The sequence below is a fragment of the Bubalus kerabau genome, chromosome 8 (genome assembly GCF_029407905.1).
Source record: "Bubalus kerabau isolate K-KA32 ecotype Philippines breed swamp buffalo chromosome 8, PCC_UOA_SB_1v2, whole genome shotgun sequence".
Taxonomy (NCBI): Eukaryota; Metazoa; Chordata; class Mammalia; order Artiodactyla; family Bovidae; genus Bubalus; species Bubalus kerabau.
In genome coordinates, this window is record NC_073631.1 from 85,755,320 (window position 1) to 85,770,596 (window position 15,277).

Genomic DNA, 15,277 nt, shown 5'->3' on the forward strand with positions numbered 1-15,277 from the left:
TATGACCATAGGTGTGTGGCTCAGAATCTCCATCTCCCATTTCTGAGGCCCACTCGGCAGGCACTGTGCGTTGCCCTTTTCAGTATTCTGGGTTCAACAGTTAAAGTATCTGCATCATGAAAGCTTTCCCAACTTAATAGGACAAACTGGGTAGAGTTTATTCAATAAGGAAAAAGAATGATTAATGCTAATCACATCAGCTAGCAAGATCAGTTTTTGAAAGATGCTTCCTGAGTGTATTATATACAATTAATCTTCAGTGCTCCCTTTTCTCAGTCTTTCTGATTTGAATCTCTCAAATCAAGTCTGCAAACTGATGTGAGAGTCTTGTAAAGACTTGGACTCCATAGCCAATATGTTCAAAACTAAAATTTCTGATTGTACTTTATTTCACTATTCCAAGTTTTACATACTACTTAAAGCTCTTCCGACTACATTCCAACCTTAGAAACAAGATTCTCATTTTTTTCTATTTTGTGTTTCCTAGTAAAGGACCCTAAATCTGACTTAATTTGAATTATCATATATATATTTGATGACAAAAATGATTCTCCCTTCATTCTCAAGAGGTCTCATTGAGAAACTTGCTAATTTTTTTTTTAATGAATTTAATTTGGCTTATGGGACCTTCTCCATGAAGACTTGAAAGTTTATATTTTTAAATGTAGTTTATAAAATTCTGGCTTTGTGTGATAAGGATGCTTGTCAATGGCTTTCTTCCGTGGTCCAGGTAGTATAGGGCCTGGGCCCCTTCCATTTTTGTCACTCAGATATCCTCTGCAATATTGCTATCATCTGCTTTTAGCCAACAAGGATTAAAAAGAGCTTGTGGAGGGGGCTGTGCACACCTTAAAAGCCGTGTTTCAAGAGTGGCATGTGTCACTTCCATTCACATTCCATTTGCTACACCACCTCCAAGGAAAGCTGAGGAATGTAGCATTGTTGGGGGCCCAGGAGGCAGAGGAGTCAGAACTTGGAGCAGATGGCAGACTCTGCTGTACCTGAATACTGGGCTTTGGGACATGACAAAGAAAGCCTGAAGTCTGATGGCCTCAGAAGAGGGGAGAGATGACAGGGCTGAGTCTGACTCTTACTGAGGCCTGTTTGATTTACAGATCATCCCTGGAATGGAGGCTGATGTGACGGCTGGGACCTTGGTGCCGGCAGCCGAGGGGGTCCCAGTGGAGGAAGCAGAGACAGAGAAGGCGGCTCTTCCTGCTGGAGCAGGAGCAAGTTTAGAGGAGGCCAAGACTGACACTGAAGCCACAGAGGCCATAGAAGGTGACAGATCTCAACTGGAAGAAACAGAAGCAGTGGCCACTCAGGTACATATCCTAGTAAATGGAGTTTCTAGGGAGACGGTGGCCACTGGAACCCTCTGTTGGCTAATGGTGATACCTCTTTTGGATGTGGAGTAATGGATGGTATGTAGCCATTTTGTGGCTCCCACTCCACCAAAACGACATATTTCATTCTCAGAAAGGGTGATCTCAGCATTCTCCTGTATCAGCATTGTGAAGCTCCACAAGGCTCCCTTGGCTCTGGTGGACTGGGCTTAAGCACAGATGGGGGCAAGGGAAACCAAAGAATAAAGCACAGATGAGGAAAAGGATATGAATGGAGGGAGGGATGAGGAAGAGAATTTGATACAACAATAGGCTTGTTGGGTGGATTAAGTGAGATAATAGCCAGAGTCCTCAGCTGGGTGCCAAGCACATGGTGGGAAGCCAGTATTAGTAGTTAAGGCATATTACTGTTATTACTCTTTATTATTCAGTTCAGTTCAGTTCAGTCACTCAGTTGTGTCCGACTCTTTGCAACCCCATGGACTGCAGCACACCAGGCCTCCCTGTCCATCACCAACTCCCGGAGCTTGGATATCAAACTCATGTCCATTGAGTCTGTGATGCCAACCAACTATCTCATCCTCTGTCATCCCCTTCTCCTCCTGCCTTAATCTTTCCCAGCATCAGGGTCTTTTCAAATGAGTCAGCTCTTCGCATCAGGTGGCCAGAGTATTGGAGTTTCAGCTTCAGCATCAGTCCTTCCAATGTACATTCAGGACTGATTTCCTTTAGGATGGACTGGTTGGATCTCCTTGCAGTCCAAGGGACTCTCAAGAATCTTCTCCAACACCACAGTTCAAAAGCATCAATTCTTTGGTGCTCAGCTTTCTTTATAGTCCAACTCTCACATCCATACATGACTACTGGAAAAACCATAGCTTTGACTAGATGGATCTTTGTTGGCAAAGTAATGTCTCTGCTTTTGAATATGCTGTCTATGTTGGTCATAACTTTCCTTCCAAGGAGTAAGTGTCTTTTAATTTCATGGCTGCAGTCACCGTCTGCAGTGATTTTGGAGCCCAGAAAAATAAAGTCAGCCACTGTTTCCACTGTTTCCCCATCTATTTCCCATGAAGTGATGGGACCGGATGCCATCACTTAGTTTTCTGAATGTTGAACTTTAAGCCACCTTTTTCACTCTCCTCTTTCACTTTTATCAAGAGGCTTTTTAGTTCTTCTTCACTTCCTGCCATAAAGGTGGTGTCATTTATGTATCTGAGGTATTGATATTTCTCCTGGCTATCTTGATTCCAGCTTGTGCTTCCTCCAGCCCAGCGTTTCTCATGATGTACTCTGAATGTAAGTTAAATAAGCAGGGTGACAATATACAGCTTTGACGTACTCCTTTTCCTATTTGGAGCCAGTCTGTTGTTCCATGTCCAGTTCTAACTGTTGCTTCCTGACCTGCATACAGCTTTCTCAAGAGGCAGGTCAGGTGATCTGGTATTCCCATCTCTTTCAGAATTTTCCACAGTTTATTGTGATCCACACAGTCAAAGGCTTTGGCATATTAAAGTGCCTTAAACTCTCCATTAGGCTCCTTTTACCAAAAGCCCATCCCTATGTTGGGTAATGGGTCATTAATATGACATGAAGTTGGAGTTACCCCAGAGACATGAAGGCAACAAATGCAGATACTCCTAATGTGAGGCCTCAAACCCAGAGGCCACAGCAAGGATGGCTCTTCTAAACCCCATGTTCTTGCTCCTCTGAATTCTAAGTAGAAACAGTGAAGAGTTGGTTTAATGTGAGGTTTTGCTTTTTCCTGATTATTTCACTTATAATAAATTTCCAGAAGTCTTTCCAGAGTTCCTTAATGCTTGAAGCTAAACGATCCTGTTCAAATAGCTGGCAGCGGTACTACTTAGCGAAATAACTCAAAAGTATATTCTATATTTTTCCATAGATTGTCTTGTCACAATGCAAGGCATATTTCTGTATGTGTGACAATATGCTCATTGAGAAATGTATTATTTTCCCCAAATTGAAGAATGGAGGTGCCTATCTATATTTACTGATATCTGAGGATATATGGAACTTGATCTCCAGGCTTCCAATATGCTAATGAAATTCCCTTCCCTGCTCATCTTCGTTAAAGAATAAAACAGGTCTTGATCCTTTGGTTCTGCTTTTCCCCCAGACAGCACAATACTTAGAGCGGTTGGTGGGAATTGTCATCACTCAAGTTATCACTGCAGTGTGAGCTCTGATGATAACCAGCAAGCAAAGGACATCTCCAAACAGGGGCCGGATCTTTACTAACAATAGGGTTTCTAGGAGAAAAGCAATCACAGGCGGTTAAATGTCAGTTTCAGGTGAGGGTTACTATTCAGTGGGACAAGAATGGACCACTGTGAAAATGAGAGAATCCTTAGAGTCTAGCCACATTATTCCCTGTCAGGATTATACCCCTCCTCCCATCACGATTAACCTCTCTCCCCAAAATCTGCTAGTCCACTTCCCAACTTCCTGAGAAACCTGTTTTACCTAACTGCCTGGTTGTCAAGGATCCACAAATTAGTCCCATTAAAGGTTTCTGTCTCAGGAGACAGAAAAAGGAGGCCATGTTGGGAGGAATGTTTTGCAAGGTGGAAGGATTTGAGACCAGAAAAGTTGGGTGAAGGGCAGACGTTTAGCTGGATGGGAGACATGGGGAAAGTGGAACCATGGTGGGTGGGATGGGCTAGAAGAAACTCCTGGAGAGTACATAAGCCTTCTTTCCCAGCCCTTGCCCACACCACCATATTTTCCTCCCCCCCAGGAGAAGGTCATCCCTTCTGTCGTCATACAGCCCGCTTCCAACAATGAAGAGGAAGGAGAACACGAAGGAACCGTGGATGCAGAGTACAAGGAGGCGACTGATGACACGGCTCTTCCCGGCCCCACCAGTGAGATGCCAGAGCTGGCCTCGGAGGAGCAGAAGGCGGCCAGGGCCTCCCAGCCTGCACCTTCTGCTCCCTCTGCAAGTGAGGCCTTCCAGGAAGTGCCTCCTGGCTTTCTCTACAAGGTTCTAACTTTTATTTTGCCCCCTTTTTTTTTCTTACTTTATTCAGTGTCAGGAAAATACAATAGTAAAATCTGTCACCTTTGATGGAGAACACAGTGTAATTAAATTTAGTCTTGTCTTACTTGAGGACTCTGTTTCAGTTTGATTTGCAGTTAACCAAAGCTCATTGTTTTGGAGAAGGCAATGGCAACCCACTCCAGTATTCTTGCCTGGGAAATCCCATGGACGGAGGAGCCTGGCAGGCTGCAGTCCAGAGGTTCATAAAGAGTTGGACAGGACTGAAGCGACTTGGCACACAAAGTTCATTGTTTAGTTTCAAAGCTTGTACATTTGGTGGTCTTGTCCACACAAAAGGATACACTTCAGGTGCCACATGCCACACTGACTGTTAAATATGTTTTCAGTTCTCTGTGATCTGCTTCACAGTTTTGCTTCAGTTAAAGCTGAGTCTCTTTTAAAAAAGAGAAATGTGTTTCTGGTCCCTTAACATTTCTTAGTTTTTAATCTGGTGACCGTTTGTCTTTCCTTTGCTTTGAAGCCCTTTTGTGCAGACTTGGTTGTCTGGTTTTCATTCTTTTTGCCATATGTATTTATTGTTTTTGTTACTGTATTGCTTTTGGCTTCATCCTCACGTCACATTATAACATGGTAAGATTTTCATGCTGCTGGGCTGCAAGAAGCACAGTCATGTCTTCTATATTTTAACAACCGGTAATTAAAGAAAGTTCAGCCACAAGATAAATGATATGCCCCTTGGTAGTGAATGGGGTGATTACTTCCACCCCAAGTGCCCCCTCAAGCTCCCCCTAGAGCCCAGGGCTTGAAATTATCCATGTGCTTATCTGCTCCTTGCTGGAGGGCATGAAACACCTTGTTGCAGTTGCATGGCACAAAGTAAGGAGTCCATAAATATTTTAACAGTGAATAAATATGTTAATTGGCTTCTATGATAAGGAAGGGAGAAGGCAATGGCACCCCACTCCAGTACTGTTGCCTGGAAAATCCCATGGGTGGAGGAGCCTGGTAGGCTGCAGTCCATGGGGTCGTTAAGAGTCAGACACGACTGAGCAACTTCACTTTCACTTTTCACTTTCATGCATTGGAGAAGGAAATGGCAACCCACTCCAGTGTTCTTGCCTGGAGGATCCCAGGGATGGGGGAGCCTGGTGGGCTGCCGTCTATGGGATCACACAGAGTCAGACACGACTGAAGCGACTTAGCAGCAGCAGCACGATAAGGAAACAAATGATGGAGAGAAAGTTTTTCTCAGAGAGGCCATCAAATGCCTATTTAGTCTTCATCAATGGAAGGGTCCTTACCAAAAAGCCCAGTTTTAATACCTTTTTAATAAAAGTGTTAGTCACTCAGTCATGTCAGACTCTTTGCTACCGCATAGACTAGCCCACCAGGCTCCTCTGTCCATGGAATTCTCTAGGCAAGAATACTGGAGTGGGTAGCCAATCCCTTCTCCAGGGGATCTTCCCTTCCTAAGGATCGAAACTGCATCTCCCATGTTGCAGGCAGATTTTTTACTGTCTAAGCCACCAGGGAATCCCCATGCTTAAGCCTAATACTCGGGCTTAAGCTAGGGGCTTAAAGGTAGATGATCCTACCTAATAGATTATAGTTGGAATACTAATATGCATATTTATTTGACTTGGGATTTCCAAATTCAGCTCTTTGTCTTTTAAAAAGTATTAAATATGTGTGTGTTTGTAGGGATGGAATTGAGTAGAATAGTCATTGTCTTTTTCTTCTATTTGCTCCTTAGAAAGTAGCTGCTACCTTGCCACCTCCACTGGGGACAGATGGACTTAATAGATTGATGAATTAACTAATATGGAGGAAAAAACTAGACATGTGGCCACTAAGCCAGTGTTCCACTGTGTTCTGTTCTAAGAAAAGGGCATGAAGTCAAGGAGACAGGGATGCCAAGCAAGGCCAGGTCTGGCTGGGTCCCTCCCTGACTTTGCTCAGTAGCTGCACGGTGAGCTGGGGAACAGCATTTACCCAATATCTGGGCTTCAGTGTTTTCATCAGAAAAAATGAATTTGGCAATAAGACAGTCATTTCCAGCTCTTCCATGTTATGCTTCTGTATACAAAATATACAATTTAAAAGCCAGTTGTTTAGTCTTGGCTCTGGGAAAGAGGTCAGGGACACAGGAGAGAGAAAACTAGCTTTGATTAAATAGTTATCCAGGCTGGGCGATGAGTCCACTGGGGTTCATTTTAGTACTCTCCTGCTTCTTAAAAATGTTCAGTAATCAAAATTTAAGGAAATCTTTTAAAAAGGGGGAAAGAAGAGTGGTGGGCTAAGACAGATGTTTAAGCTGGTAGTAAAATAGCCCTAGGTATCTAATCCATGGTGAATGACACCGTTGTGTTATTATCATCAAAACGGCTAAGAGACTAGAATTCAACCCCACCACTAAAAAGAAATGATAATTATGTAACTTACTCAGGTGCTAGATAGTGCTACAGTGGCCATCATGTTACCATATGTAAATGTATTAAATTAACATGGTATATACCTTAAATGATACAATGTTACATGTCAAATATATTTCCATTAAAAACCAGAAAAAGAGAGAAAGGAAACAGATTGTCATGGTTTAAAGGTAAGATAGGGAAGGAAGTTTATTTAAGAAATTGATCACAGGGTTTAATTAGATAGTACTTTCCATATAACATACAAGTGATGGTTTTCCCAATTATTAACTGTTTTACAGAGGAACTTTTCACTAGGCATCTTTAGGTTAAAAAATAAACAAATAGTAACAAAGCATTGGTGATAATAAAATAGAACTCTCTAACAAAAATGTGAGAAATTGAAATTTAATTAATGCACTAACTTTTAGCTTTGGAAAAAGGCATTACTTTACTAAATATATAATACATTCAGATGGCCTCAGTGTCTGCCTGTATAACTCAGATATTTTTAAGTAAACAGAGATTAGAATTTCCTTTGTTGTTAGAGTCCCTAGAAAAAGAAAAGAAAGTGAAGTCACTGAGTCGTGTACGACTCTTTGAGACTCCGTGGACTGTAGCCTGCCAGGCTCCTCTGTCCATGGGATTTTCCAGGCAAGAATACTGCAGTGGGTTGCCCTTTGGGGCTTGACTCGTATCTTCATCTTTTTTTATCCAGTTTAGAGATGCTTCTAAGAGTGCCTGCTGATAATCTGGCTGAAAGACTTTGCTTTTATATCTTCTTTTCTTTCTAAAATGAATCAGTTCTTTTACAATCTTTTGCAGGTGGAAACACTACACGATTTCGAGGCAGCAAATTCTGATGAACTTACCTTACAAAGGGGTGATGTGGTGTTGGTGGTGCCCTCAGATTCGGAAGCTGACCAGGTAAAGGATAAGGGCAGAAAGTACCACAGGCTCTACTGGTTTCTCCTGAGGGTCAGGTGGGCTCAGTGACTTCCTGAAGATGTTTCTACCTTCTGAGTTGCTCCATGAGTGCTCAGTTGCTCAGCGGTGTCTGACTCTGTAGCCCCATGAACTATAACCTGCCAGTCTCTTCTGACCATAGAATTCTCCAGGCAAGAGTATTGGAGAGGGTTGCCATTCCCTTCTTCAGGGGATCTTCCTGACCCTAGGATCGAACTTGGGTCTCTTTCATTGCAGGAGGATTCTTTAACATCTGAGCCACCAGGGAAGCAGTGTACTTTGGTTTAAGTCCTTGAACTTATTTATAATAGCTGCTTTATAGTTCTCACTGTGAATTCCAAAAGCCGGGTCATCTCAGGACACATATCTGTTGCTTTTTATCTTTGGATCATATTTTCCTGTAATTAAAAAAAATGATACTGGACACAGTGGATGTTGCATTGTAGAGTCTCAATTCTGTCTTCTACCTCTGAAAATTGTTTCTTTTTCTTTTAACAGGCATTTAAATGAATAGATGAATACCTTGAATTCATGGAAGTTTGTTTTAGTTTTTTTACTCTTAGGCTAAGTTCTTAGTCCTGAGATTTGTCTCTACCTCTCAGACATTCTCCTTTGGGATTTCAATAGAAACCCTGAAGGATTATCAAGCCCACTAGATTTGTGGGATCTGAACTTAAAATTCTGCCTCCTCTGCACTGCCAGTGCTGAAATTTCTACTTAGCTGTTGTTGCCTTCCTGCCGTTCCTTTCCCCCAGGCTCCTAGAGAAGCCCTTATGCATTTACAGCTTGGGTTGCAGCTCAGGATTCCAGGAAAGAAGTTTTCTGTATATTTGAGGTTCCCTCTCTGTACTCCCCTCTTTCAAGATATTCTCCATAAAAGTACAGCTCCTCTGGCAACCGTAAACTCTATCCTCTGAATGCCCTGCATCACACAGACTGAGGTTAACCCTCAGGAAAGACCTTGTTAACAGCTCTAACCCAGTGTGGTTTCAGGGTTTAAATATTCTCCAATTTCTGCACTGGGGGCTCAGAAATGGTAAAGAATCTGCCTGCAATGTAGGAGACCCAAGTTCTATCCCTGGGTTGGCAAGATTGCCTGGAGAAGGGCATGGCAACCCACCGCAATATTCTTGCCTGGAGAATTCCATGGACAGAAGAGCCAGGTGGGCTGCAGTCCATGGGGTTGCAAAGAGTCAGACATGACTGAGCAACTAACATGTCACTTTCGATGTCTGCCTGCTTTTGTTCATTTTCAGGGCCTTCACATAGTTGATATGTATACGTGCTAAGTCACTTGGCTCATGTCCAACTCTCTGCAACCCCATGGACTGTAGCCCACCAGGCTCCTCTGTCCACAGAATTTTCCAGGCAAGAATACTGGAGTGGGTTGCCATGCCCTCCTCCAGGGGACCTTCTCAACCCAGAGATCAAACCCAGGTCTCCTGCATTACAGGCAGATTCTTTACCATCTGAGCCTCCAGGGAAGCCCTCTAATATATAAACTTATATTTTGTAGCAGTCATTTTTATATAAAAATAGTTCCATTTATGTATGCACATGAATCTACAACTATAAATATAGTTGTGTTCTATGCAATAGTGTTTGTTGGATACCAGCTATTTTGCCACAACCAAAACTGGAATTCTTCAGTCTACCACATATTTTAAGCATTTAAAATTTACTTTTCTATATTTTTCTCAGCTAAAGATTGATATTAACTATGATGCTTCACTTCATAAGTTGCATTTCAAAATCTATGAGTTGGAATATATCTTGATTATGGGTTTATGCCAGCCCTTTATGTTTGTCTTTATTGAAACTATTTTAAAACCCATGACTCCACTTGGCTTCATTGGATTTTTCACTCACTGTAAATAAAGTCAAATGTAGACACTTAGGGGAAAAATATGACCTTTTGTATGTTTACCAGAGGTTTAGAAAATATTTAGTTATCATCTTTTACTCTAAGTATACCTTTGTCCTTCACATATATAATATCATAATTTTATAGAGGACACTTTTTCTCATCAGCTAGGATATTATCAGTTATTTTATCAAATCATTTTTTCTCTGTTACTTTTTTTTCTGTCATCAAAAACTGGCCTGTCTAAATGCTTATATTTCTTGTCTGTATAGCAGCATCAATTTATGGTCTTAGATTATATCAAAGGAAATGTATTCAGCTCCTTTATTTAATTTTATGAGACCTCATTTTATCTGATGTACTTGAACTATACTGGGGATTGGTTCCGATGAAATCTGGCTATCCTTCATTTTAAGTGGGATCTTTTTCCTGTATTAGTTAACATAATAAAGACAGTCATTTCCCACTGGCTTCACATCCTATGATCTGTATGTTTGAAATTGTTCCTTCAGCTCAGCTTTCCCCAAGTAGACTCTGCTTGTCTCCGGAAGGCTGAAGGCAGATGTCAGCCTCCATTTCTCATTTCACATTTCATCTACCATACGCTGTGGCCATGCACAGACGGGTTCTTTAAATTGTCTGTGGCTAACTGTCTTCATTTTTGTGAGGGCACACCTATACGATAGACAAATGTTTATAAGGAATAATTTACAAAGACTATGACTATTTCCAGCACAAATGTCATGACGTCAAACTGCTCTGTCATTTATATAAACTCGAAAAACAGCAGTGACAACAAACACAATAGTGATACCAGGCAACACATATCAAGCTGTTAGTGTCTGATTAAGTCCTATATATGGTGGTTTATTTCAGTTACATGTGTGAGTGGGCAGACAGAGTTCTTCCTTATAAGCAAGTGGTTGAGGCTGAAGTAGAAGACCTCGCATGGTCTTCTCAGCACTATATTCCAACCCAGGGGTCTCTAAGCCTTTCTTTCACTGTGATCCACAGGACAGGAAATGGTCCTGTGCGTGATGTTTTCACACGGTGTCCCTCTCTTTGCATAAATTAATTATTTCCTCTTCCTTAAGAATTTGTTATAATCCAGTTAGCATCAATTAACTACACTTTGTACAAAATTATAATATTAACATTTGTTGTTGTTCAGTCTCTCAGTCGTGTCCAACTCTTTGCGACCCTGTGGACTGCAAACGCTCCAGGCTTCCCTGTTCTTCACCATCTCCCACGGCTTGCTCAAACTCATGTCCATTGAGTCAGTGATGCCATCCAGCCATCTCATCCTCTGTCGTCCCTTTCTCCTCCTGCCTTCAGTCTTTTCCAGCATCAAGGTCTTTTCCAGTGAGTTGGCTCTTTGCATCAGGTGGCCCAAGTATTGGAGCATCACTTCAGCATCAGTCCCTCCAATAAGTATTCAGGATTGATTGCCTTTAGGATTGATTGGTTTGATCTCCTTGTAGTTCTAGGGACTCTCAAGAGTCTTCTCGAACACCACAGTTCAAAAGCATCAATTCTTCAGTGCTCAACCTTCATTTATGGTCCAACTCTCACATCCATACATGACTACTGGAAAAACCACAGCTTTTACTACATGGATCTTTGTTGGCAAAGCATTGTCTCTGCTTCTTAATATGCTGTTTAGGTCTGTCATAGCTTTTCTTCCAAGGAGCAAGCGTCTTTTAATTTCATGACTGCAGTCACCATCTGCAACATTAACCTTCAATTAACTATATATATAAAACAAATAATTTCAAATTTTATTCTATTTTTCTTAAACTGACAACTTACTAGGGACAAGCTTTATCCCTGAGCTCAGCACACAAGTTTACAGGTACTGTGATATCCTTGTACAGGACCACAATACTTGATAAATCCATTATTTTATTAATCATTGGCAATGTAGATTTTTCCAGTACAATAAGTCCCCTACCTATAAACAAGTTCCATTCCAAGAGCACATTCTTAAATCTAAGTTGTTTGTAAGTCCAACAAAGTTAACCTAGGTGCCCGACTAACATAATTGGCTGTATAGTACTGTAGTGTAATAAATTCATAATACTTTTCACACAATACATAAAAAAACAAACAAGATATAAAGAAAATATTTAAAATCTTACAGCATGATACCTTGAAAAGTACAGTAAGTACAGTACAACAGCTAGCATACAGGTGCTGGCATCGAGTCAACAAGCATAAAGAGTTATTGACTGTAGGAGAGAGAGGAGGTGGGAGATGGTAGAGCTGAAGGATCGTCAGCAATAGGAGACAGAGGGCAAGCTGCAGTTTTACTCACGCCTGACGATGGAACACATGTTCTCATCTTTGAAAGTTCGCAAACTGAAGGTTCATATGTAAGGGGATTACTGTAGTTGGACTCTAAAAGCCCTGTCTTTGTCTTGCAGGATGCAGGCTGGCTGGTAGGAGTGAAGGAATCAGACTGGCTTCAGTTCAGAGACCTTGCCACCTACAAAGGCCTCTTTCCAGAGAACTTCACCCGGCGCCTGGATTAGGGCCAAATATATTGTAGAAAGAGCCTGATTACTGGGTTTTTAAACCTTTGTGGAAACCTGAAGAGTTCACTTTTGCTATGACACTCTTAATGATTGACAGACCGATACCAGACAGAGCTTGGAAGGCTGTCTCAGTGGAGCATGTGTGCAAACAAATGTCAGAGAAAGCAAAAAGTAAATTAAGGGACGAGTCCTCACTGGTTCCCATGTTCTTGCGACCAGGTTTGTTTGTGCTTTGTCCGAGCTGTGGAGACTCGTGTACTCAACCCCCTCCCACCAATTCTAAAATAGCTTCCTCCAGACCAGAACCTTAATTTCTCTGCACCAAGTATGTGGTATTGAGTGGCTGCCCTGCCGAAGACATGATGAAGTACCCTGTGACGTGAGATTATCGTATTCCCCTACGCAGGTGTGAGCACGTGCTCTCCCTTTCACGTTTACTGTGTTCAAAACGAAACTGCTGCAAAAGTTGTCACTGTTCTTTTCCAACACACCTCCCTCTCTGTAGATATATATGGACACACAGTCACACGAGCTAGTTCCCATCACTCCTGAATCTATGTGTATGCACAAGGCTACATATACATAGTTGCACTCTCTCCTTTCCATTGTAGCTCTTAGTCTCTTAAGTGTCATTGATTCATGCACTGCTCTTATTCTGTCTGGCATTACAGTTGCAGTTTTGCTTCTGGGCAAAAATCAGCCATCCCATTGCCAAAGGAGTCGACAGTATCTGTGTTGGGAATGTGCATTTTTCAGGATGCAATGACTCATAGCCCGTCAGAGGTGCCTCCTCTTTGGAGAAAGCAGTCTGGCGCTCTGAATGGCCACTGTGGCTGGAGATAGGTGAGTTGGGATGAGCAGCTCGATTGTCTTAATTTCTGCCTTTTTGAGATTGGCCAGCTGATGGGGCATTGAAATCAACCCCCAAAGAACACTATTTCCAAAAGCTCCTAATTTCCACCTCTTTCTATTTATGCAACTCATCTTCACCGATCATCCGAAAATAAGATATAGGTGATGTATGCTGTATCCACAAGTCATCTGTAATGATTCTGTTTTCAGTGCTGTGTCATTCCAAATAAACCTTGGGTAATCTCCAGCAATGACCTTAATTCCTTCTGATGACTCATTTGTTTTGGAAAGCTTGTTTCATTTGGATGCATGACTTGAAACAGTCGATGTTGAGTTGTTATTTGTGCAGAAATGTGCTCCTTCCTCTGGGTTGTGCTTCACAGCCCGTCTCCCTTCCACTCACTCCTTCATCCCAGTCATTGCTGGCCACTTGGAGGTCCTTGCTGCCCGGCAATCACTACAGCACAAATAACAGCTGCCGATGGAGGCCCTGTGCCGACTGTGGCTGCAAAGAGTCTGTATCACAGAAATCTGACGACCTCCATACTCAGCAATTTCTTCTCACACCAGCCTCATCTTTTGGTCACTTTTCTTTCGGACATGTTTATGTTTGTAGGTACATACAAAAATAGATGATATAGAAAAGTCAATTCACTAGACATTTGTAGGAGAGAATTCTGAAAACAAAACCCTTTTATTCTTTTCTGCCCTGTAATTGTACACAATATAAGCTGATCAAGAATGCATGTTACTTGACTTTTAAATTTGTGATTTTGTGTCTCATGGTGGATTACCGACTTGGACACTTAGTGGATGTTTAAGTGTTAATAGAAAAATAGCTGTTATTTTTTAAATAAGTTTTGCTTATTATTTTTAAAAAACTTTTGGTTGCACCTTGCACATGGGATCTTAGTTCCCCTACCAGGGGTCGAGCCCACATTCCTTGCATTGGAAGGTGGGGTCTTAATCACTGAACCACTGGGGACATCCCAAGAAATAGCTATTCTTGACCTAAGATTGTTCCAGGGGCTCATCCAGTGAATCTGGATCGCCACAAATGGCCTAGCCTCTTCTTCGTCTTTTAAGATTTCTCTTACAGACCCAGTAGGATTCAGGCCTTCAGACAGTACAGAGAACCTTCAAAAAGTCAGATAAGGAAACTTGTAGTTCTTATTAAATATCTATCTTTCTGAAAGTCCTGCTTATACTACATACAGATTGAGTGATGTATATAGTTTGCAAGGCTAAGCACTTTGGCAATTTGGATTTTGAAAAATATTTTAGCATCACTCGGGCCCCTGGGATGGGGAAGGCTCCATGCACCGTGCTGTTACATTGCCTCCACCTTGGCCAGCTCTTTCTGACAAAGCCAGGACAGCTTTTGAGTGAGCCAGACCCCCACATCCACAAGCTGCCACAGAAAGAGTATGCGGTTTCAGAATTCTGAGCTCTTTTCTGCCACATAAAAAAGCCTAAAAAAAAAAAAAAAAAAAAAAAAAAAGCCAAAACTCAGGCTATTTAGAAAAATCCAAGCATGGCCCCGTGACCCATTCTGATGATCCACTGAAAAAAAAACCTTTGGGAAACTGCAGCAATTTTAAGAAATCAATGAATTTAAAGATGACTTAAACTCTATGCTTTATGTCATACAAACTTCATGAACACCTCAAAGCCTGGGAAACTGATTTGCCCTGCTAGGACTCTACTACTCTATTCAGAGGAGCCCATGCTGCCTTCTGGCTTTTACGTGGAACCTAACTAAAGGCCTTATGAACATCATGGGCCAGACCTTGGACATAAGCTGGTCACACAGTTTCTTTGGGTGATGGTGTAATTACCGTCTTCCCAGGAAGATGTAGCCTCACCTTAGGGCTCGGATAAAAGGCACCAGATGTTGGTAGCTGTGTGGAGAAGACTATGACCAGTGACCTCCTTGCAAACTTTGAAATCAGAGCCATGTGGTTCTATTCATTCTTGACCCCATCACGCAGAGTCAGGACAAGAAGAACCCTGGTTGTTCAGAGCAGTCTTCCTCAAGGCACACAGCACAGGTTTGATACTATATATATATATATATATATATATATATATATATATATATATAATTCCTGAATACAGTGTGCTAGAATAAGCTTAATATTCCATACCAATAGTAAGTGGCTCCCTGGTTATCATTTAAGATTGCTTTGGGCTTCCCCTATGGCTCAGCCAATAAAGAATCCTCCTGCAATGCAGGAGACACAGGAGCTGGGTTTGATCTCTGGGTCAGGAAGACCCCC

At 41.9% G+C, this 15,277-nt stretch overlaps 1 protein-coding gene across 2 annotated transcripts in view; it reads left to right on the forward strand.

Moving 5' to 3' along the window:
* The window catches only part of AMPH (amphiphysin), a 219,148-nt gene extending 205,903 nt beyond the window's left edge, over positions 1–13,245 (forward strand). For both annotated transcript variants that reach the window (XM_055590769.1, XM_055590770.1), the window contains 4 exons: positions 1,116–1,325; positions 4,108–4,353; positions 7,608–7,709; positions 12,036–13,245. In XM_055590769.1, the coding sequence (XP_055446744.1) occupies positions 1,116–1,325; positions 4,108–4,353; positions 7,608–7,709; positions 12,036–12,143 (666 nt within the window). In that variant the 3' untranslated portion in view covers positions 12,144–13,245. The remainder of the gene's footprint in view (positions 1–1,115; positions 1,326–4,107; positions 4,354–7,607; positions 7,710–12,035) is intronic.
* The last annotated feature ends 2,032 nt before the right edge of the window (positions 13,246–15,277 follow it).